This window comes from Equus asinus, chromosome 22 (genome assembly GCF_041296235.1).
Source record: "Equus asinus isolate D_3611 breed Donkey chromosome 22, EquAss-T2T_v2, whole genome shotgun sequence".
Lineage (NCBI taxonomy): Eukaryota > Metazoa > Chordata > Mammalia > Perissodactyla > Equidae > Equus > Equus asinus.
Window position 1 is genome coordinate 46,201,588 of NC_091811.1, and position 24,707 is coordinate 46,226,294.

The 24,707-nt window shown below is 35.1% G+C and overlaps 1 protein-coding gene across 1 annotated transcript in view; it reads right to left on the reverse strand.

Annotated features, from left to right (window-relative positions):
* Positions 1-15,356: 15,356 nt before the first annotated feature.
* ADAMTS20 (ADAM metallopeptidase with thrombospondin type 1 motif 20) overlaps positions 15,357-24,707 on the reverse strand; it is a 163,145-nt gene continuing 153,794 nt past the window's right edge. The window contains exons 38-39 of the mRNA XM_044756219.2: positions 19,236-19,340; positions 15,357-16,913 (exon numbers count right to left, since the gene is read on the reverse strand). Of these exons, the coding sequence (XP_044612154.2) occupies positions 16,824-16,913; positions 19,236-19,340 (195 nt within the window). The 3' untranslated portion in view covers positions 15,357-16,823. The remainder of the gene's footprint in view (positions 16,914-19,235; positions 19,341-24,707) is intronic.

Here is a 24,707-nt window from a genome sequence, read left to right on the forward strand (position 1 = left end):
GGCTGCAACAGTTTACATTCCCATCAGCAGTGTATGAGGGTTTCCTTTTCTCCACATCCTCTCCAACACTTGCTACTTTTTGTCTTTTTAATAAGAGCTATTCTGATGGATGTGAGGTGATATCTCATTATAGTTTTGGTTTGCATTTCCCTAATAATTAGTGATGTTGAACATCTTTTCATGTGCCTGTTTTCTTTGGAAAAAGGTCTGTTCATCAGTGGACTTCTAGTCGATCCTGATGTGGTCATTCATGCTCCTTTTATTTTGAAGCTATGAGGTTGGGTGCAGAGGTTCAGGGTTGCAGTATCTTCCTGAAAAATATGCTCTCTTGCTGTTTGTAATAACTGTCTTTACCTTTTTCGGTGCTTTATGCATGAAGAATATTTTGACTAATTTTAATAATGCTACTCAACTTTGCTTTAGTTAATATTTGCCTAGTATATCTCTTCCCCAACTTTTTATTTTCAACTTTTTACAGCCACTGTATTTTAGATGCATCTTTTTTAAAGCTTACGAGCTGGATTTTCTTTAAAACCAAGTAGAGAGATCTTTTATTCAACGGTTAATTTAAGATCACTTAAATTACTAAAATTACTGATATATTTGATTCAGTTCTACCATCTACTTTGTTTTTATCTTTATCATGTTTTTTCTTTGTTGTCTTTATTTCCTCCTTACCCTCTTTCTTGAAGTTTTATACACTCTATTTTTTCCTATCCTCATTCAGAAGTTAGAACTTTTAGTAGTTACCCCTGTAATTTTAAACATGTCTATTTGACTAAGTCTAAAATTTTATATCTCTATTTTCTTCCCCCCCTAAAAATGAGGTCTTCAGAAAGCTTTCATTTTAAATCCCTTTCCCACCACTTTCAATGTTGGTCAGTGATTTAAATTTCAAAAACAAGACATTCTTTTTATTGCTAGTTTTGCAATCGGGGCTTGTTTAGATTTACACAGATGTTCACTAAATTCTTTGCTTTTACATTCTGAGTTCAATGTCCTTATTACTGATGTAAATTCTTTAATGGTCATTCAGCAAGGGTCCATGAGTGGGAGATGCAGCCTTTGTCTGAAAATGACTTTATTTCACTTTTATTATTGTTTATATGAGTATACAACATTAGACTGACCTTCTTTTCCCTCTGCACTTTGAGCTTTGCTATGCATTTTGTGGTTGTTCTTGCTCTATCTTATCCAGCCTCTCTGCCAATCTGCAGTGAGGGAGAGGTCTCTGTTACCCCACGTCTGGAGAGTGGCTATAACCAGAAATCCTTTCTAATGCTTGAGCCACTTCAAGTTGAGTTTTCTTTTCCTTTCAAACAAAAACATCCTATTTTATAAAGTTGTTTTATCTACTCATATGGTGAGGATGTGAGCAGGCTTTGTGAAGTCTTTCCCCACAACACAGTCCTGAACCCAGATGAGACTGACTAGTTGCTCCTCTTTGTCCCCTTGTACTTGGGATCAACTTGAATTACAGCACTGTTAGACCTAAATAGGGCTAGCTTCCACACTTGAGCGTAAGCATCATGAGAGATGAAAGGGAGCCTAATTTTGGTTTGTATCCCTAGCATTTCACATAGTGCTTAGAGCACAGTAAGTACATAAGCAACATGTCTTGAGCGAGAGAACAGTTGAATAAACATCATTTTTTCAGGGTGGGAAATCTTAGGTCTACTTCTGAAATTTAGTGGTAGTTCAGACGTTTCCCAGACTTCCTTGTTAAGGTGGGTAGAATAGAGTCTCAATAAAACAGAGCTCTGTCATTGACAAATATATATTTCACTCAACAAAGAGGAAGAGTTCATAACAGTCTTTATAATAATGACAGTAGTAGCATGATTTACGTTGTAATAGTTTATGAGGAGCATTTATACCATGTTTGCATTTGATATGCATCCTCAAATGTAGTTGTAGGACAGCCATCCTTTGAACTGATGAGATTGGCAGCTGGTATGTCCCACTAAAAACATACAGATACGACGTTTTTATTTTTAAACAAGACTCCATATGTTTTTAACTTTGCTCAAACCTATTAGAGACATAGGCCTTTTAATTTGCTTAGTTGTGAAATTCATGACTTTATCCCAAAGTTTTATTTAGAAAAAAGTCTAAAAGACTGAGGAAAACCATGATAATGAAGAAAAGAATTTTAACTATTTTATGTGAATTATGATCTAGAAACAGACCTCAATCTCTATACTACTGAGAGATCTACCTTTAGCAACGTTGAACACAGATGGATATTAAGGAGGGCGTGCATTGTAATCATTTTTTGCTTTGTCCCTTGCTTCAGAAACTAATTCTGGTTAATTCAAGACAAAATAAATTATTAAAGTGTGTCTGGTTGAAACCAAGAAAAAAGGCCAAAATCACTCCAATAGTTGGTGTGTTGAAGATTCGCTGACTTAAGAGCAATGATTGGACTTCTCCATTTGCTTTACTGACACAGAAGCTGCCACGAGAACTCCCGCTGCTGCCTCTGAGCCCAGATGTGGCCAGCACTAATAACACCACGTGCCACTAGTTGAATTCCACACTGCCTCTACTTCTTGGAGTCACTAACTCCTGACTAAAATCAGAGATGGCGCTTCTGATTGATGGAGCCAAGATCACATGCCTGTGTCTTAGCTGCAAGGAAGGTCAGAAAAGCAAATATCTGATATTTTCAGTCTTTACACTGGGAAACATGGTCCACATGATAAGATGGGACACTCATGAAACATAAGAAGTTTGGTTTGGAGGCTGTGCACCAAAATAAACAATGACTGTCCTCCATGGTCTGTCTCCAGCAAGATTTTAAATGAAATATTCTTTGTCCTAGACTCATGGCAAGTTTCCTTTTCAGTTACTTTCTCTCATACCCTTCTCCAAATCCCAAGTCTATGCTTTGCCCTGCCTGTACCCCAAGGACACAATGCTTTGCGGTTTTTTCTGGACAGTCCTAACTAAAACAAAACATAGTATCCCTACTATGTGTCACTTCAGAAGTTTCTGAAAAATTACATACCAAACTACATATTCTGTGATGGCAGAGACTGTATCTACTTACTCAACTGTTCTTAGCATAGTGTCTGGGCCAGAATTGGTTTCCAGAAATATATGCTGAATGGGTTTGGGAAATTCATCTCTCCCTGCCTAATTAGGCTACTAAGTTAGGCTCTAGAAAACTCAGTTCTTCCTGGCTAGCTACACGTTGTTCAGAGAGAGCTGAAAGGTACTCCATCATGTGGCAAATATGATAGATTGGTAGTAGTTATTCAGGGAACTAGACTAAGGAAGATTTTGAGGATACATCCAGACTGATTAGTAGGGAATGTCTTGAATGATTAATGCTCACTCTGGGTGCCAAATGGAAGAGTGTTGGCACATGTCCTGGTATCTGTCAACTCTGGCATTAATATAAAAAAATTATTATTATTGTTATTATTATTATATATTTTATTAGTTCAATCAGAGCAAAATAGGGTTTCTTCAAAAGACCCTTTTTATGAAATGATGGAAAGACAGAACCAAAATGAAGACTCAATACCAAGTCATGGAATAGATAAGCATCTCCCTATAAAGGGAGTCCTTATGCTAATGGAAATGAAGTCAGTTACACTCTGGCTTGGCTGGCACCTTAACAGACACGCCATGCTGAGGTCATCTTTTTCAATCATCTGAGTTATGCATTTGGTGAAACTGCAGAGAAATCACTCAACATTACCTTCGAAGATGGTGTAATGGTAGATCATACTATTGCATTCATTATGTGGCATGTTAAAAGGGAAGAGAATCAGGCAAGGGAAAAGAGCAGAGATATAGGAGTGAGATCAGAATCAGAAGGGGCAGGAATGGCAAGTGCTAAATGAGACCATTATTGAGAGATATAATCTACAAACAGGGTCGTGGCTAATTATTCCCTAAGTGAGGGGTGATGTCTAATTTAGAATAGGTCAGGAATACCTGTTGAGTGGTGGTATTGAGTAAAGCGATGAGAGCATCCGATTTAGGTCAGATTGCCCAAGACAATCTAACTAGAAACGACATATGAAAAAGCAGAAAACCTTTCCACTATCCCTGAGACCCTAGGTTTCTAAAGAAGCACACACTCCCAACCTCCTACACACATAACATGTTTGCATACTTTAAATCTAGTTCACAAAAGTATTACGCATGACCCCACAGGTCATAATGAAAATAGTAAAGAGAGTTAATGTTTATAAAAATTTATTGGAGAAAAGATTCTCAGAGGAGATTAGAATAGGAATCATAAGGAATCTGTTTCCCCACCTAGACAGCAATTGCACTGGCAGAATCTCTCTGCTATAACTATTGTGGAACTCTGGCATCCGTTGAAGACTTGCAACTTCGAAGAGAAGGATTGAAAGTACATTGTGATTAATTTCAGTCAATTTCAGGTCTCACCCATTCCCCCGACGCCCAGCCCCACAGCAGACAGCCAGGGATGTGTTCCTGGAGCAGCTTGCACACCACTTGTGGGATCAAGGCTACACAATGAGGAATAAGGACCCTGTCCTGCAAATATTGGGAATCTATGTTACATTCATTCTGAGCTGTTTCTGATCACAGAGGTACAGACATAGAGGCAGGCAGTCATTGTTGCACACACCCCCACATACACTCACTGTTGCAAGCCCCTCACCCTCAATCTGAAGCAACTTCCAGGAGACTTAAAAGGCCAGCTCCTTCTCCTCACCCCCAGTCATTTTACTTTTTCCCCTTTGGGGAGCTAGACATTAAAAATAAAGACATTCAAAAGAAACTGCTTTTGAATTTAGAAAGTCACTCCGCATGCTCAGGGAAAGGTGCAGACTCTTAAAAGACCTGAGAAGACTTTAAATTTACACTGAGACTGATCCTTGGCACAGAGACAGCCTACAACAATCAAAACCAAAACAGAAACAATAAATAGCAAACCCTGGGGAAATAGGAGAATCTGATTACCAGAATTACCACAAAAGTAAATTCAAATGTCCAGTTTTCAACAAAAAATTACAAGACATACAAAAAACTATAGGAAGGTATGGACCATTCAAAGGAAGAAATAAACCAACAAAACTGTCCCTGAAAAAGACCAGATGGTACATGTACTAGATAAAGATTTTAGAACTGTCTCAAAGATGCTCAAAGAACTAAAGGAAGACATAGAGAAAGTCAAGAAAACAATGTATGAACAAAATGGAAATATCAACAAAGAGGTCGAAAACCTGAAAAGAAATCAAAAAGAAATTCTATAACTAAAAACACAATAACTGAAATGAAAAATTCACTACAAGGATTCAAAGGCAGACTTGAGTAGGTGGAAGAATCTGTGAACTTGAAGACAGGACAATTGAAATTATCAAGCCTGAGAAACAGAAAGAAAAAAGATTTAAAAAAATGTGACTAGAGCCTAAGGGACCTGTTGGACACCATCAAGTGGACCAGCATACAGATTGAGGGAGTCCCAGAAGGAGGAGAGAAAGGGGCAGAGAAATTATTTGAAGAAATAATGGTATAAACTTCCCAATTTGATGAGACATGACTAAAAACACACAAGAAGCTCAATGAATTACAAGTAGGATGAACTCAAAGTGTTCCACACTGATGCATATTGTAGTTAAACTGTCAAAAGCCAAAAACAAAGAGATAATAGTGAAAGCAGCATGAGAGAAGCAATTTATCACATACAAGAGATCCTCAATAAGATTATATAATATGAAACTTGGGAGACCAGAAGGCAGTGCAGGCTGATATATTGAAAGTACTAAGAGAAAAAAAACTGTCAGTCAAGAATCCTATATCTGGTCAAACTATCCTTCTAAAGTGAGGGAAATTGGGCCAGCCCTAGTAGCCTAGTGGTTAAGTTTGGCATGCTCTGCTTTAGCAGACCAGGTTGAATTCCCAGGCACAGACCTACACCACTCGTCTCTCAGTGGCCATGCTGTGGCAGTGGCTTACATAAAAAAAGAGGAAGATTGGTAGTGGATGTTAGATTAGGGCAAATCTTCCTTAGCAAAAAATAAAATAAAATGAGGGAAATTAAGACATTCCCAGATAAAAAAAAAGCTGAGGGAATTTGCTACCACTAGATTTGCCTTTCAAAAAAATGCTAAAAGGAGTCCTGAAGGTTGAAATGAAAGAACACTAGCTACTAACACAAAGCCATAAGAAGAAACAAAGATTTCAGTAACTATAAATAAATGATGCATTATTAAAGCTAGCATTATTGTAACAAGGGTTTGTAACTCCACTTTTTGTTTTCTACATGATTTAAGAGACTAATGTATTACAAAAACGAATTATTAGTTTGTATTTTATGACACACAATATATAAAGATGTAATTTTGTGACATAAATAACTGAAAGGAGTGGGATGGAGTTGTAAAAAGAACAGAGTTTTTGTATGTTATCGAAGTTAAGCTGGTGTAAATTCAAATTAGAGTGTTATAACTGTAGGATGTTACGCAGAATGCCCATGGTAGCCACAAAGAAAACAGTTATAGAATATCATAAAGGGAAATGAGAAGGGAATTAAAACATTTCATTATCAAAAAAATCAACTAAACACAAAAGTAGACAGTAATGTAGGAAACAAGGGACAAAAAACCTATAAGGCATATAGAAAACAAATAGCAAATAACAGAAGTAAGTTCTTATCAATAATTACTCTAAATGTAAGTGGATTAAACTTTCTGATAAAAAGGCAGAGATTGTAAAAATAGATAAAAAACATGATATGCCAACTATATGCTGTCTACAAGACTCACTTTAGCTTCAAAGACACAGATAGGTTGAAAGTGAAAGAATGGAAAAAGATGTCTTATGCAATTAGTAACCACAAGAGAGCAGGAGAAGCTACGCTAATGTCAGACAAAATAAACTTTAAGTCAAAAAAGGGTATAAAAGAAAAAGAAGGACTTTATATATTAATAAAAGTTACTACACAGCAAGAAGATATAATAATCAGAAACGTTTATGCACCTAATACCAGATCACCAATATATATGGAGCACAAATTGACAGAATTGAAGGGAGAAATAGACATTTCTATAATAACAGTTGGAGACTTCAATACTCCTCTCTCAATAATGGATAGAACAATCAGACAGAAGATAAATAAAGAAATAGAGTACTTAACACAATAAACAAACTAGATCTAACAGACTCCTATAGAACACTGTACCCAACAACAACAGAATACCCACTCTTCTCAAGTGCACGTGAGACATTTTGTAGTAAGGATCATGTATTAGGCCACAAATTAAGTCTTAACAGGTTCTAAAAGATAGATATCATACAGAATATCTTCTTTGATCAAAACAGGATGAAGTTAAAAATCAACAATAGAAGTAAACGTGAAAATCCTAAAATTGGTGGAAATTAACACACTCAAACAACAAATGGATCAAAGAAGAAATTACAAGAGAAATTAGAAAATACTTAGACATGACTGAAAATGAAAACACAACATACCAAAACTTAGGGGACACAGCGAAAGCAATGTGAAGGGGGAAATTTATAGCTATAAATGTTTATATTAAAAGAAAAGACAGACCTCAAATTAACAACCTAACTTTACAAATTGAAGAACTAGAAAAAGGAGAACAAACTAAAACTAAAGCTAGCAGAAGGAAGGAAATAATAAAGATCAGAGCAGAGATAAATGAAATAGATAATGGAAAAACAATAGAGAAAATGAATGAAACCAAAAGTTGGTTACTCAAAAAAAATAAAAGTAATTGACAACCTTTAGACAGATTGACTAAGGAAAAGAAAGAGAAGACTCAAATTACTAAAATTGGAAATAAAAGTGGAGACATTACTACCAATTCCGCAAAAGTAAAAAGAATTATAAGAGAGTAACATATTGGGGCTGGCCCAGTGGCGCAGTGGTTAAGTGTGGCCCAGAGTTCGCCAGTTCAGATCCCAGGTGCAGACATGGTACTGCTTGTCAAGCCATGCTGTGGCAGGCATCCTACATATAAAGTAGAGGAAGATGGACACGGATGTTAGCTCAGGGCCAGTCTTCCTCAGCAAAAAGAGGAGGATTGGTGGCCGATGTTAGCTCAGAGCTAATCTTGCTCAAAAGAAAAAAAAAGAGAGAGTAATATAAACAACTGTGTGCCAACAGATTGGATAACCTAGATGAAATGGATGAATTCCTAGAAACATAAAACCTATCAAGACTAAGTTACAAAGATATAGAAAACCTGGTAAGACCTATAACGAGTAAGCAGATTGAATCAGTAATCAAAAATATCCCAACAATGAACAGCCCTGGACCTAATGGCTTCACTTGTGAATTCCATTAAACACTTAAAGAACTGACTCCAATCCTTCTCAAAATTTTTCCAAAACATTGGAGATGAGAGAACACTTCCTAACTCCTAACTCTTCATTCTTTGAGGCCGGCATTGCTCTGATACCAAAGACAGACAAAAACCTTATAAGAGGAGAAAACTACAGACCAACACCCCTATGAACACTGATGTGGCCTATACAATGGGAGAAATTATTTGCAAATCTTATATTTGATATGGAACTAATATCCAGAATGTATAGAGAACTCCTAAAACTCAACAATAAAAAAACAAACAACCTAATCAAAAAATGGACAAAGGACTTGAAGAGACATTGCTCCAAAGAATATTCAAAAATGGCCAATACACGCATGAAAAAAAATGCTCAAAATTACTAATCATTAGGGAAATGCAAATCAAACCCACGATGAGATTCTACCTCACACCCATTAGGATGGCTGCTATCACAAAAATTAAAAATAACAACACTTGAAGATGTGGAGAAGCTGGATCCCTTTTGCACGGTTGGTGGGATTGTGAAATGGTGTAACCCCTACTTAAAACAGTATGGTGGTTCCTCGGAAAATTAAACACAGAACTACATATGATCCAGCAAGTCCATTTCTGGGTATATCCTCAAAAGAATTGAAAGCAGGGTCTCCAAGAGATATTTGTACACCCATGTCTATAGCAGCATTATTCACAATAGCTAAAAAATGGAAGTACCTCAAGTGTACGTTGACAGAACAACAAATAAGCAAAATATAGTACTTACATTAAATGGGAGCTGGCCCCGTGGCCGAGTGGTTAAAGTTCCGTGCGCACCACTTTGGGGGCCCCGGGTTCAGAACCCAAGTGTGGACTTACTCTGCTTGTCAGCCATGCTGTGGAGGCATCCACGTACAAAGTGGAGGAAGATTGGCACGAATGTTAGCTCAGGGCTAGTATTCCTCAAGCAAAAAAAAAGAAAAAGAGGAGGATTGGCAAGAGGAGGATTAGCTCAGGGTGAATCTTCCTCACCACACACACACACACACACACACACAAACACACACACAAAAAGTGGTATATACAGAAAATGGAATATTATTAACCTTAAAAAGGGAAGGAAATTATGACAAATGCTACAACATGGATGAACTTTGACTGGGGAGCTATTGTTTAATGGGTACAGTGTTTTAGTTTTGCAAGATGAAAAGAGTTCTGGAGATGGATGGTGGCAATGTTCACACAAAATATGAATGTACTGAGTACCGCTAAACTGTATATTTCTTAAATGATCAATGTAGTAAATGTTATGTAATGTGTATTGTACCACAACAAAAAAAATTTAAAGCAAAAAGCCAACTATGTGCCTAACCTAGTGCCAATAATTTGCAGATTATTATTTTCAGCAACAAAGTGAGGAAGGTACTGTTTTTTTTTATGATTGGCATCTGAGCTGACGTCTGTTGCCAGTCTTCTTTTTTTTCCTTCTTCTTCTTCTCCCCAAAGCCCCCCAGTACATAGTTGTATACTCTAGTTGTGAGTGCCTCTGGTTGTGCTAGAAAAGTACTCTCAAGACTCAAATTTATAGTCGCAACCATGAAGTTTGGAAAGATTAAGTGATTTTTTCTAAGGTCAGAGAGCTTACATAAACAACAGAGCTGGAGTTTAGACCCCCAGAAGCTGCCTTCTACTCACTCTAGTTCTTTCAAAGCTCTTTTCTATATTTAAAATGAGGGACTGTAGCTAATTTGCACTTTCTACTATTCAAAACATATTCACAAACAACAGCTCATTTGACCTCATAATTTTTATGTTAGAAGGGTAAGCAAAGAAATCTTTCTTCTACCCATTTTACAATTTACAAATTTGAGGTTCAGATTGTGTGTTTTTTTAAGAGACCCCACAGTTAGAAAGTGGCAGAGCACCTCAAAAATTCAGGTCTCCTTAACTACAAAACATTGGGTATTAAACTGTGAGAGAAGCATATCTTTGCTTTGTTTGGTTAATTGAACAGTTTCCATTTAGCAAAAGTGAAGGAGTGTTTTTCACTCACATTAAATACTTAATAGCTTTGTTTGTATAACAAATAGTAACTGCCGAGTAAGTCATCAGACACAAATTATATATATAAACTTTTAGGGCTGGAAAGTACCTTAGAAGTTCTTTCTTTCTTTCTTTTTTAATTGCGGCACTGGTTTATAACATATAAATTTCAGGTGTATGTCATCATATATATTGATTTCTGTGTAGATGTTCACCTCCCAAAGACTAATTACCATCCGAAGTTATTTATTTCAAATCCTTTATGTTACAGCTGAGGAAACAAACCTAAAGTTTATTGTTACACTATTGTTAATATTAGAGCCTGATCTAGAAAGCATGGGGTGTCTCCAAGCCCTTTCTACTATTCCAAGTTTCCTCTGTTTATAGCATAAAGATTCTCCAAAAAGATAACTGCATTAAAAACAACTTCTTTATTTGCTGCTGGAGGCCAAGGAAGATTTTATATTGTTAAGAATGTTCTCAGATTGAAGTAGTGAAAAAGACACATGTATGTTTTGCATGATAGAGATATCGTTATGAATATGATATGGATATAGGTATCAGTGCTAAACTGGGTTAAGGATAACTCAAAGATGGTTTGCATGTTGCGTTGCAAGGCAGAGGAAAATTAGTTTGACATTTTTTCTTTATCTTACTGAGGAATAGTTAAGAATGGCCAGCAGATGCCACTGTTGTCAGTTGTAAATAATTTTTCACGTTTTTAAATAAAGATGAGTCATTACAGAAAAATGGGGTAAGTGCAACAAAAATAATCATGTTATCTTTTTAAAAATAAGTAACAAAAGCAATGCATAATTGGATCTTATTATTTACCTTTAAACGAAACATTTACTTAGACACTTGGCAACTAAAAGACATGAACCAAATCACTAGAAAAAAATTAACAAGGAAAACAGTGTCTTCTCTGTTTGAAAAAAATAATCTTATTTAAAAATTAGAAGTCGATGCAATGATAAATGTTGCCTATAGCTATATTTAATAGCAAAAATATATCCTATTCTGATGAGTGACACCAAGGAAGAGTAAAATAAAAAATCAATTCTGTTTTTTTTTTTTAAAGTTTGGCACCTGAGCTCACATCTGTTGCCAATCTTGCCAATCTTCTTTTTTCTCTCTCTCTCTTCTTTTCCCCAAAGCCCCCCGGCACATATTGTATATCCTAGGCTATGAGTGCCTCTGGTTGTGCTGTGTGGGACGCCGCCTCAGAATGGCTTGACGAGTGGTGCCATGTCCACACCCAGGATCCTAACCAGCGAAACACTGGGCCACCGAAGCAGAGCATGAGAACTTAACCACTTGGCCACGGGCTGGCCCCTCTGTTCTTTTTTTCTTATTATTGTGGCAGTTTCTGCCATGACATAAAATGATGTGTAAAATGGTGATGTTTCTTAAGGTTGTTGTAAAGATAAAATTAGATAAGGATGTAAAGTGTCTCTCAACACCTGGCACAAAATAGTAGCTAAACAAACACTAATTTTTACTCAAATAACAGTCTTGGAGAGCAGATAGGATGAGTAGTCATAACTCTAATCAAATACAAAGTAGAAAACAATAAGGGACATAAGAAAGGAATAGAATATTACATGAGAAATTAAAAATAAAATATTATAGACAGAATGGTCCAGGAAATATTTATGGAAGAGGTCACATTGACTTAAAACTTGAGAGAAATTTAAATATTTCAAATATAGAATAATGTGAGATAATTTTATTTAAGGTGGAGAAAGAGTGGGATATGAGAGAAGAACAAATTAAGCGTGGTACTCAACCTGTTATCATTCCCACCACTAGCATATCCAAAATAAATTGTATGTTTCAAAGTCTGTTTAGAAAATAAGTGGCAGAATTTCTGAATTTTATAACTGTCATGGTTGTGTAAGAGAATAATTTTTTTCTTAAGAAATACATACTGAAGTATTAGAAAGTAAGAGGTCATGAGATAATCAACCTAATCTCAAATTATTAAGAATAAATTACATGGGTATATGGATGTCTGTGTATATATCAATATGTACATATAAAAGAGAGAGAGAACGATGAAGCAAATGCAGCAAAATGTCAAAAATTAGTGAATCCAGCCAAAAGACATATGGTCCCTATTTGTACTATTCTTGAAATTTTTTCTAAGTTTTAAATTATATCAACATTTATAAATAAAGCTTAAAAATATGTAGATGAATAAAGACATTCAGATAAAAGAAAGCTGAATTTGGGCCAGCAGACTCACACTATAAGAAATTCTAGAGAAAATTCTTCAAACTGAAGAGAAATGATAATAGAAACTCAGATCTATAGGAAAGAATAAAGAGAGCAGGAAATAAGAAATATGTGGCTATATGTAAAGGATAATTTTATATTATCTTATTTACTTATTTAATTATTTTTTTTTGGTGAGGAAGATCAGCCCTGAGCTAACATCTGTTACTGATCTTCCTCTTTTTGCTGGAGGAAAATTGTCCCTGAGCTAACATCTGTGCCAATCTTCCTCTATTTTATATGTGGGATGGCGCCACAGCAGGGCTTGATGAGTGGTGTGTAGGTCTGTGCCTGGGACCCGAACCCGAGAACCCCAGGCAGCCAAAGTGCAGCACGTGAACCCAATCACTATACCACCAGGCCGGCCCCTTATTTATTTTGAAAGGCATTTCATTAAAACAAAAATTTATATAAAAATGTATTTGGAGTTTATAACATTCAAGATAGATTGTGATAGGTTAAGGATATATATTGGAATCCCTAGGACAGACACTAAAAAAATAAAGAAATGTACATAAAAAGAGAATATAAAATTGAAAAAACTAATCAATTAATTCAAAAGAAGGCAGAAAAGGAGGAACAATGAAAGAAAGAACGTATGAGAAAAATAGAATACAAATAACAAGATGGTAGACTGAAATCCAACCATATCAATGATTGCATTAAATGTAAATGGCCTCAAATTCTTCAAGGAAAAAAGAGATTGTCAAATTGGATTTAAAAACTAAAAAATACAGAATAATTATATGCTATTTACAAAAGACATTTTAAATATAAAAATATATATCGGTTAAAAATAAAGGGTGGCAAAAGATATATCATCCAAACACTAATTAAAAGAAAGCTGATGTAGTTATTTTAATATCAATGTAAACTTTAAGGCAAGAAGTATTACTAGAGATATATAGGAACATTTCATAAGGATAGGAGGATCAAAAAGATGTCATACTATCATACATGTCAAAAAGACATACTCATAAACATGTATGTACCTAATAACAGAGCTGCTAAATTCACAAAAAGAATTGGCAGAACTAAAGGGAGAAATAAACAAATCTACAGTTATAGTTGAAGGATTTAACATTAACAGAATTAATAGAATATTAACATTCTATTAATAGGATAATTTCATCAATAGTTAATAATTATCAATACTACAATTAGAAAAATAATTTATACTACAGTTAGAAAAAATCTCAATACTATAATAAATTGACAGTACAATTAGAAAAATTATATCTCAATAATTGATCCTGCAATTAGAAAAAATAAATAAGGATATAAAAAGATTTGAACAATACAATAAACTAACTTGACATACTTTAGTTACATAAAACTACACAAAATTGCTGCAGAATACACATTATTTCCAAATACACGTGGAATGTGTACCAAGACAGACCATATGCTGGACCATTGAAGAGTCACAGCATTTCATGAAAACTCTCCCTCTCCCTTGGCAAATGCTATTCAGAAATCAAAAAGAAAAGAACTCGAAATAGGTAATTGTGCTCAGCAGTTAGGAGTTCATTTGTGATTTTAGTGAAAGAAGTATTGACGGAATATTGAGGGTTGGAAGCCATGTTATAATGGACCAAAGCTTGAATGAAAGGTAAAGATGAAGGGCCATGAGGATAGCTGTTTCTCTCAGGAAGTCTGACAATGAGAGGAAGAAGAGAGAGTGAATAGTGATGAGGGGTGAGGGGGAGTTTTAACGTGTTTTTGGATGAGGAGAAGGAGCCAGTGAAGAGAGAAAGGAAAGGGAGAGACAAAAATTTGTGGGAAAAGGTCCTGGAGGATTCCGAGTGGGAGGAAATCAAGAGCAGAGATTGGGAAATTAGCCTTTGACCTGAGCAGGGAAATCTTTTCTCATTAAAGAGTAAGAAAAATAGGTAAAATAGATATAGAGAGCACTTCATCTTAGATGATCAACAAATATAGAAAATTACTGTACACTGCATATTAATATTTGCAACTAATGTAAGTTACAATACAAAAGCATGCTTTTTGATAAGGGAATTCTCATGTTTTAAATTACTTTCACATAAAAGGGAGGTGGGTAAGGTGGGGCAGAGGAGAGGCAAAAGTGAACAAAAAATGAACAAGGAATTCTCATACTAGGAAACCTAGTGGCAAACAATAAATGAAAGGATCCCCATCTCATCTGGTAATCAGATAAATATAAATTCAAACAATGAAACGCCATGCTATACTCCATCAGATCAGAAAAAATAATTCACATGTCATTGAAGATGTGGATACTCTAAAAGTTTTACATTCTGCTAGTGGTAACTTAGGTTGATTTAACAGCCTTGGAGAGTAATTTGGCAATTTCTGGGGAAGTTGAAGATGGATGAGTGTAACATATTATTGTTCACAAGGATCTCCTCCCTCCTTGGGAGAGGATTGTAAGTCCTCCTCCATCTCCATGTGTCTGGCCATCCTCTACCATAGTGGGAGTATATTTCCCTGCCCCGCTGACTAGGATTTGATCACGTGATTTTATCTGGCCAGTTGAATATATGGGTATTCCTTGTATGAAGGGAAGCTTTTAAAGGCATTGCAAGTTTTTGTTAGTTTCTTGACCACATTTCCTCTGCCATGAGGAGGGTCTACACCAGACAGGAGCTATTTCAACATCCCAACTGCAACAATTTGAATAAAACCTTTCTTGGATTTTCTGAAGTGATTTTAGAGTTATAGAATTTGGGGGGGGGGGAGGATTCTTTTTCCCACGTATGGAAAATGAAAACAAAGTGCTAATGTATCACACAAATATGTTTATTATTTAAATGTTTATAAATTATAAGATTTTAATTATGAATGAAAACATTTCTTGAAAATGTTACACATTTCGTATTAATGTTTGTAACTGGTTTAAGGCACATAGTGCAAAATACTTCTTTTCTGATACAGAGACCCCCAAATGTTTATCTAACCACATTGGCACAAAATTGCTTTAGTACCTTATATGATACAATATACCCCTAATAAATGTTTGGGAAAAAAAAACTTTGTGGGTAAAACTAGTACACTACTATTTACTGACAAAAATCTATTAGTAGATTCAGTTTTTTGGTTTACAGAGTAGGTTGCTATAGAAAAATATTATTTCTCTATCATTCTTTTAAATTCACATTATTATATAATATGCAATTAAATTATCCACCTGAAAAAAATCTCAATACCTGAGAATTTGTCCATGAATAGTTAATTTTTATACTGTCTTTTATATTCGGGTTTTAAGAAACCCCAGGTATAAAGTAACTTGAAAATCTCTAATAAAAATTTTTCATTTGCAAACATAATTTTATGTTTACCAAAATAGGATCTTCAAAATTTCAATAATTCTCTTTTCTATATTTGATTAATAAAATACAGTACATAACTTTGAGAAAATACGTTTTTAAGAGTAGATATATACATATAAGAGTTATAAAGGCATAATAGAACATAAACATTATAAAAACAATGTATTGCTCTTATAAGTACAATAAAATTAGAGGTAGGTATTTTAAATCAAATTCTACTATATCATGTCTTCTTCTGTATTATACCCACAAAATTTCATATTTAGTATTTAACCCAAGCATATGTTTTTAACACAAAATTTGTACCAAATTTTTAGGACTTTTTTTAATTTGAAGCACCAAAATTCACAATTAAAAATTAAAAGAAATATAAAACAAGGTATCTAAACTGTATCAGTAGAAAGTATAATGGCTATGTACTTTTCTGATGTGACTACTGAGTTACCATTCACCTGACAGATTCAATAAAGATTATAGTAGTTTTGGATGAGTTCCTCTCCTAATTTTTACTTGCTCCATTTTAACAGGAAGTACAATTAACATTTCATTGCACAGTAGGATATAGTAGAGGTTTACAAGCGTGTTTATAGGTATAACATAATTGTGGTCCAGTCCGAGCTGTGAACAGCAACATTATCTTTGTATAATTCATTCAAACATTCCTGTATACCCTACCATAAATTATTATGTCCTTTTAAAAAGATTCTGATTAGAGTCATATATCTAAGTTTAACTCTGAAGGCCTTGTGAAAATTAAGCAGTGACTTAACTCCCTGATGAGCACCCTGAAAAAAAAAGGCACCGATGTGTTGGACATGGAAACCTCAGGAAGAGAAGACTGAAGAAATGAGCACCGGTTATTTGAAGATCCCAGAGAATAGCTCCTCTTTGGGACATGCTTCCCACTTCTGCATTTTCATATTACTTGAATTGGAAGACCAGTAGTCATGTGAGGAACACACTTTCCACAGAACCCTCCACATCTGCCGTAGACTTTGGTTCCATCCTGAAAATAGGAGAGGAAGAAATACAGGAGAATCTTATCCAAGCTGGTATCTGCACATACAAGGCAGAAAAAGCAAGTGCTTTCAATCATGTGGCTGAAATCATTAGCTGAGGTTTCCTAGAACAACTGAGTTCGAGATCGAAGGTCATGCCATTTCAGGATTAGTTCAAATTTGTAGTCACAGTTATTAGATAATCTGAGAGTCATGTTAGCTACTGAATGATTATAAACCACACTATAATTTACACAATTCATATCAATCCACATATTTTTCATCAAGGTGTCTATTTACTTTGGTAAGTTTCTTAAAACCTATCCCAATTTGCTGTCCAATATTTACATGACTTCATACAAGATTCTCATAGACTAAATAAAAGAAAGATACTTATACAAACTTGACCTTAACTGTACACGAGTCATATTCTACCCCATTAATCTCAAACATCTCATGGAAGCATTAGAAACACAGCCTAAGAAAATATAAAAGGTGGTAAAATGGGGGGACAAAAAAGCCAGGCTGAAATTATAACATAATTGTAAGTATAATTAGAAAAGGAATTATAAAGGGAAATTTTTTTTAGAAAGGAGAGCTGCTCCTTGAGGGATGGACGGGCAGAGTTGGGTGAAAGAGTGGTCAGAATGTGATAGATTTTTCTCTCTAAACTGCCTCCCATCTTTAGGTCCAAAAGTCAAAAGACTGTGAAGAAATTTTGCTAGAATGAGACAAAATAGGCTGAACTCCTGTAGTTTCTGGGGAAGGTAAGTTTATTTTCCTGTTTTTTTAATCAAAGGAGGAAGGGTAGAGAAGGAAACTAGGTTCCTGGAACATTTGGGGATAAACAATCTTTTGAGATTAGGGGCTTTTGAAGTTCCTCCTTCCTTCAGAAGCTCTTTTATCTCTAGAGAATCAGAGTAAATAGAGAAGGGAATGGCAGTAAAAATTCCAGTTTATATACATTCCTACTTCCAAAGAGATTACTTGAGTAAAAACTTAATCTTGATTAAATGTGCTGGCAAATGAAATATGTTTGCATTTCCATAAGTATATTTGGGTTTCACAAGTCTCAGTTTCACACTAGACATCAGATTTCAGGAAATACTTTCAAGTGCAACATTTTTGATTGATGTCGAAATTCTCAATTAGTTAATTAGTCTTTAGAATAGAACTTAAATAGTAGCAAAAAGACTGATCGTACTAAATTTCCTATCTACCAGTGACCTCAGCCAGAGTTCAGTCTTTACATTTAACCAAAAGACATCTAAAAGCTGGATAAATAAGGTCAGAACATTTCATTGAGCTCTCTACATTTATACCTCTGCAGAATATAATTTAAGTAATTAATTCCCATTCTTCTGCCAAAGGGGATTAGACCTAACTATGCCAAATAAATCGTTCAAAATAAATAGCCTTTTGTTTTGAAAGCCTACTGCTTATCCATATGACAGGAATAATAAAAATTAAAATTCTTTAATTATTAATTAAAGCACAATTTCATAGTCTTCAGAAATAGAATGTTTTAAAGGCTATAAATGTCAGAAAATTGAATTTCATTTAGAAGTGATTTTCATATAAATAAGAGTGTAACAGACGTCACTTTTATCAAAAGAAAGAAAAATCATAAAACAGTAGAGTGGGCAGGAGCTGTGGATGTGCTGAGGTATGGCAGTATAGGCGAGGACACTTAGCGATCCTGATTTACTACAGACAGAGTCATGCATTTGCAACAGGCTAACTGTAAGTAACAGAAGCCGTAACATGAAGCGTATGTGCTCGTCCACCATACCAGCCACAAAATTAAATGGATTCTACTTTAGATTATGCACATACTATAGAGAAAAACCAAATACCAATTTTATCTAGATAAAAATAGAGGAAAATATTGGTACCGACGTAAAAAATAGCCCTAATTCTTGAAGAAATTATGAAGGATAATTGTTAAATGGTAAATGGCTCTAACATCACCCCCATCACTAAATCAAAGCAGGGAGGTAAATAAACCAAACATTTATCCCTCACCACAAAATATTAAAACCTACAAATCTTTAATGATTAAAGTATAGCTAAAAACACTACCTCTTTTTGAAGTCCTTGCATTTCAAGTCATTAGCCCCAAATTTGAGCTAGATAAAAATCTATATGCCCTGGCATTTGATATTTCATGTTCAGATACCTGTAGCCTGGACATGAATTTGTATGCGTACAAAAGCTATAACTCGTTAGTCATTAACTTCAAATAACTCTCAATTTAAAGTAGAGGACTTTTAATGCTAGTTCACAGCGCAGAAGTATTTCAAAGAGGCTTTTTGTCCAGCAGAACTTACTTGTGATCTGTGGATGATGACAGAGGCATAAGTCCCCTGCGCAAGCCACTTTGCCGTGCTGGCTATCTTCATCCCAGTTCCTGCCAAGTTAATGCTGAACTGTCCCTGGATTGCAAGCAAAACAAAATAAATATAAATGGAATTCATAAAACATTTAAGAATACTCTTGGCTGGAAACATCTGAATGTAAATTATATAAGAAAGGACTCAAATTTCTTTTCAAGGGTCTTTCTTTATAAAAATGAAAAAATATTGATACAACCTTATTCTAAAGAAACTGAACCAGCTAAAGATTTTTAAAATTGAATACAAGTAAGTCTTCTCAATTACAAGAGACAACTGAATTAATATCACACAATGTCACTGGTGCAAAAGTAATTCTGTCCAACCCTAAGACTCCAAGACTTAATGGCTAGAGCTAATTTTCCTATAGTGATAGGCAAGTTCTGACGGAAGAGGTGTTCACAGGAACTAATACCAGACTCTAACATTTCTCCAGTTTCAATATTTGACCCCTCATTGCCAACTTCCCTGGTAAGTTACACCTGTTTAATGTATTTTCTAGAATCTTCTGTTACTGTGCCTTTTCCTCTAGTGATAAGAATATTATTTCTTAAACCACCACATGAAACTACTGAATATGGTACTATTGTCCCAGCTATTAAGTCCTTTTTAAGTATCCAGAAGTGTATGTGGACTGTGGGCTGCCACATGAGTTACACACATGGTGCGTGAGCCCCCTAGTGGCGCTATGATCTAATTTTCTTCAAGTAGAAGAACCATTTTCTCATCAAAGTGTTTTAGACTATCTCTGTTAAGTATTAAACTTGAAATATCTGTTGATTGAGAAAATGAGTGACTAAAACAAGTAAAATTTGTATCACAATTTTATGATCTTGCAGTACAGAATTACATTGAAAAGTAGAGTGCGTGCTAATTAAGCCTACTGACAATGCTCAATACGCATATAGATTCAGAACAGTGTTAAGACGTTCTTAGACCATATCACAATATCCCATGTCCTAAGACTCATGAATCTTGAGCAAGACTATGTTAAAACATTGGGAGTTATATTAGGTGGATGAAATATTATCTTGTCATGAAACCAAAGGCTAAATAGATTTCCAATATATTTATAATATGAATTTTTACTATTGCTAAAAACAGTTAGATATCGATTTACTTTGTTAACTCAGATTTTTTAACAATCTTATATATTGCTGATTTAATATCAAAATAGAGATGCAAATACATTTATCATACGATAGTATACGGAGGATTTTCCATAACACAAATAATTTGTTTTAGATAATTTTCAAAGAAAATTTATTACACACGTCATTTGGTTATGAAATTTAGAATCTGACGTGTATGTTTGCTTTATTGCTAAATTCCCAGAGCCCAGAACATGGCCTAGGTACTCGGTAAGTATTTTTGAATGGATGAATTAAGTGTAGCATTATAAATACTAAATTTTAGCATTCTAAAAGTAAATACTATGTACAAACACATCTAAGTCCTTCAAACTCCATAATAATGAATGACACTAACACTGGACACATTAGAATTTTATGTTGGTGAATACTTGAATGAGAAGAACTAATTCTAAGGATATATTCCACTCTTTGACTTTTCATCAATCTAATACAGGTTTTGCTCCATCCCACATCAACCCACAAACAGGCCTCTCACCAAATAAAAGTCCTTAAAAATGAAAATATATTCTGTGATATAGGTCTCCGGTGATTAACGACTTATTGAGTGCCCAGGTTAGGTCAGGCAATGTTTTCACAACCTAATCGTGAGACTTTTCCGTTCATTCTTTACCTCTCTGTTCAAGGTTATTAGGAAGCATTCAAACGTATCTACACTGGAAGTGAAAGGAAAAACTCAGATTGACTACTGAGAGATGTAGGCAGTCATTAACACAATCAGTTGGGTCTAGAAATATCTGTGGTTCCATTTCTACAAACTAATTTTCTGAGCTTTACTTCTGTCCCTAGTCCTCATTAAAAAGCAACACAATACAATCTCAAAGAAATGGTAAAACAATTCATCTGAAATTTGAAATGAGGTTGATAGAGGTAAAAATACATTTCACTCACTTGTTCAAAATTCATTGAGTGGCAGACATGGTATCAACTACTATGAGAGCACGGTGACAGATCTCACTCTAAATCTGATAAGTGGAGAACGGATTGGTGGTCGCCAGAGGTGGAAGAGGGGGGTGGAGGAAATGGGTGAAGGTTACCAAAAGATATAAATTTCCACTTATAAGGTAAATTCTGGTGATGTAATGTGCAATATGGTGACTCCAGTTAACAATACTGTATTACTATATTTGCTAAGAAAGTAGATCTTAAAAGTTTTAATCACAAGAAAAAAATTTGTAACTATGTATGGTCACGGATATTAACTAGATTTATTGTGGTGATCATTTTGCAATATATACATAATCAAATCATTATGTTGTACACCTTAAACTAACACAATGTTATATAACAATTATATTTCAATACAATTGGGGAAAAATAAATAAATCTGATAAGTGAAATGGCCTTATGTGCATAAATAAACGTAATGCAATGTAGAGAATTATAGGTACTTACAAAAAAGGTACTTGAGCATTTCTATGGGACTTCAGAAGTAATAAATGATTAAATAGATGTATTAATTAATCAACTCCAATACTTCATTTAAGGTTAAAATTTAAACTTCCTTAATCTTTAACTTGAAAAATTAGTTCAATATACGAGTTGCCACAAAATATAGTTTTTTTAAGTAGTATGAAGTTTACCTCCTCTTCTACTCTTCTGATAATTTTTAGAAAAGGCCACATAAGAATTAAAATTTTGATAGTCAAATCACAAGTGGAAGTTAAAGTGATGCAAAAGACCTAGGAATTCAACAAATTGCAATGTCTGCCCTTGAGTAACTGGCTGCATCAAAGAAAAAAGTAGTTAAGGATATAAGACAGAGGAGAAGCATAGACGTAGAGGCAAATTTTAGTGTTCCACTTCTTTGATTAATTAGTTGGTTCATGTGTGCTCATTACATCATTGTGTTGTACAATTTGAAAATGTGTTGTACAGGGGCTGGCCCCGTGGCTGAGTGGTTAAGTTCACGCGCTCCGCTGCAGGCGGCCCAGTGTTTCATTGGTTCAAATCCTGGGTGCAGACATAGCACTGCTCATCAAACCACGCTGAGGCAGCGTCCCACATGCCACAACTAGAAGGACCCACAATGAAGAATATAATACAACTACGTACCAGGGGGCTTTGGGGAGAAAAAGGAAAAAAATAAAATCTTTAAAATATATATACATGTTGTACAAATTTTATTATGAATGGGATCTATACATCTAATGCAATTCCAATAAAAATTCCACTGAGAATTTTTTTTTTTAAAGATCGTCCCTGAGCTAATATCTGTTGCCAATCAATTTTGTTTTTTTCTTCTTCTCCCCAAAGCCGCCTAGTACATGGTTGTATATTCTAGCTGTAGGTGATTCTAGTTCTGCTATGTGGGACCCTGCCTCAGCACGGCTTGATGAGCGATGCTGGGTCCATGCCCAGGATCTGAGAACCTGTAAACCCTGGGCCGCCAAAGCAGAGCACACAAACCCAACCACTCAGGCACGGGGCCGGCCCCCGCCAAGAATTTTTGTAAATGTAGTGAACTGATTCTAAAATTTATATGGAAAGACAAAAAAATTAAAATAGTTAAAACAAGTTTGAAAAAAAGAATAAAGTTGAAGAATCCACACTATCTTATTTTAACACTTATTATAAAGCTATCATAACCGACACAGTGCTGTGTTGGTGAAAAGAGAGATGTGGATCAATGGGACAAGATAGAGAGGCCAGAAACAGACCTATGTAAATATGTCCAATTAATTTTGAGAAAGGTGGAAAGGCAATTATGTGGAGAAAATATTGTATTTTTAATGAATGTTGTTAGGACAATTGGATATTTATATGCAAAACCCCTCAAATTTCAAACAAAATTAATTCAAAGTCAATCATAGATCTAGAGGTAAAACATAAAACTACAAAGGTTTTTGAAGAAAACATAGGGGAAGTTAGTCACAGAGTTCTTAAATATGAGATTAAATGCACAACCCACAAAGGAAAAATAGAGACAAATTTGACGTCATCAAAATTTAAAATTTTGCTCTGTGAAAGACACTTATGAGAAAGAAAAGATAAGGTTCAGACCAGGAGAAATATTCGCAAATCTCATATCCAACAAAAGACATATGCAGAATATTTAAAGAACTCTCAAGTTTACACAGTAAGGAAATGAACAACCCAAGGAAAAAAAAAAAACAGCAAAAGACTCGAACACCAGGGCAAGCCCAGTGGCACAGCAGATAAGTTCACACATTCCACTTCAGCAGCCTAGGGTTCTCCAGCTCAGATCCTGGGTACGGATCTATGCAGTGCTTGTCAAGCCATGCTGTGGCAGGCATCCCACATATAAAGTAGAGGAAGATGGGCATGGACGTTAGCTCAGGGCCAGTCTTCCTCAGCAAAAAGAGGAGGATTAGCGGCAGATGTTAGCTCAGGGCTAATCTTCCTCAAAAAAAAAAAAAGACTTGAACATACACTTCATCATAGAAGATATACAGATGAGAAATAAGCACATGAAGGATGCTTAATATCATTAGCCATAGGAAAAGACAAATTGAAATCATGATGAAATACCACTGAAGATAAGGAAATAAACAAACAAAAATCTTGACAATACTAAGTGCTGACAAGGAAGCAAAGCAACTAAAACTTTAATCTTTGCTAGTGGTGCAGTCACTCTATAATACAATTTGGCAGTCTCTCATAAAGTTAAACACGCACATACCATATGACCCCACAATCCCACTCATAGGTATTTATCATAGAGAGATGAAAATGTATGTTCACACAAAAACCTGTACAGAACTGTGCATATCAACTCTATTCACAATCTCCAAAAACTGTAAACAACCCATTTTCTTCCAACAGATGAATGTACAAACTGTAGGACAACTGTATGACATCCAAATGATGAAATAATTATCAGTAACAAAAAGGAAAAATTAATAATACATGCAACAAAACAGATGGGTCTCAAAGGCATTATATTGAGTGAAGGAAGACAATCTCAAAAGGTTACATACTGTATGATTCCATTTATATGACGTTTCATAAAAGGTAAAACTATAGCGACAGAACAGATCAGTATTTACCAGGAGTTAGACAGGAGGGAGGAATTAACTCCATGGAGGGAGTGTGAAGGAACTGTTCTATATTTTGGTTATGGTGATGGTAACATGAATCTATACTTATGTTAAAACTGTATACCAAAAGGGGCTGGCCCAGTGGCACAGCGGTTAAGTTCGCACGTTCTGCTTTGGTGGCCCGGGGTTCACCAGTTTGGATCCCGGGTGCAGACACGGCACCGCTTGGCAAGCCACACTGTGGTAGGCGTCCCATG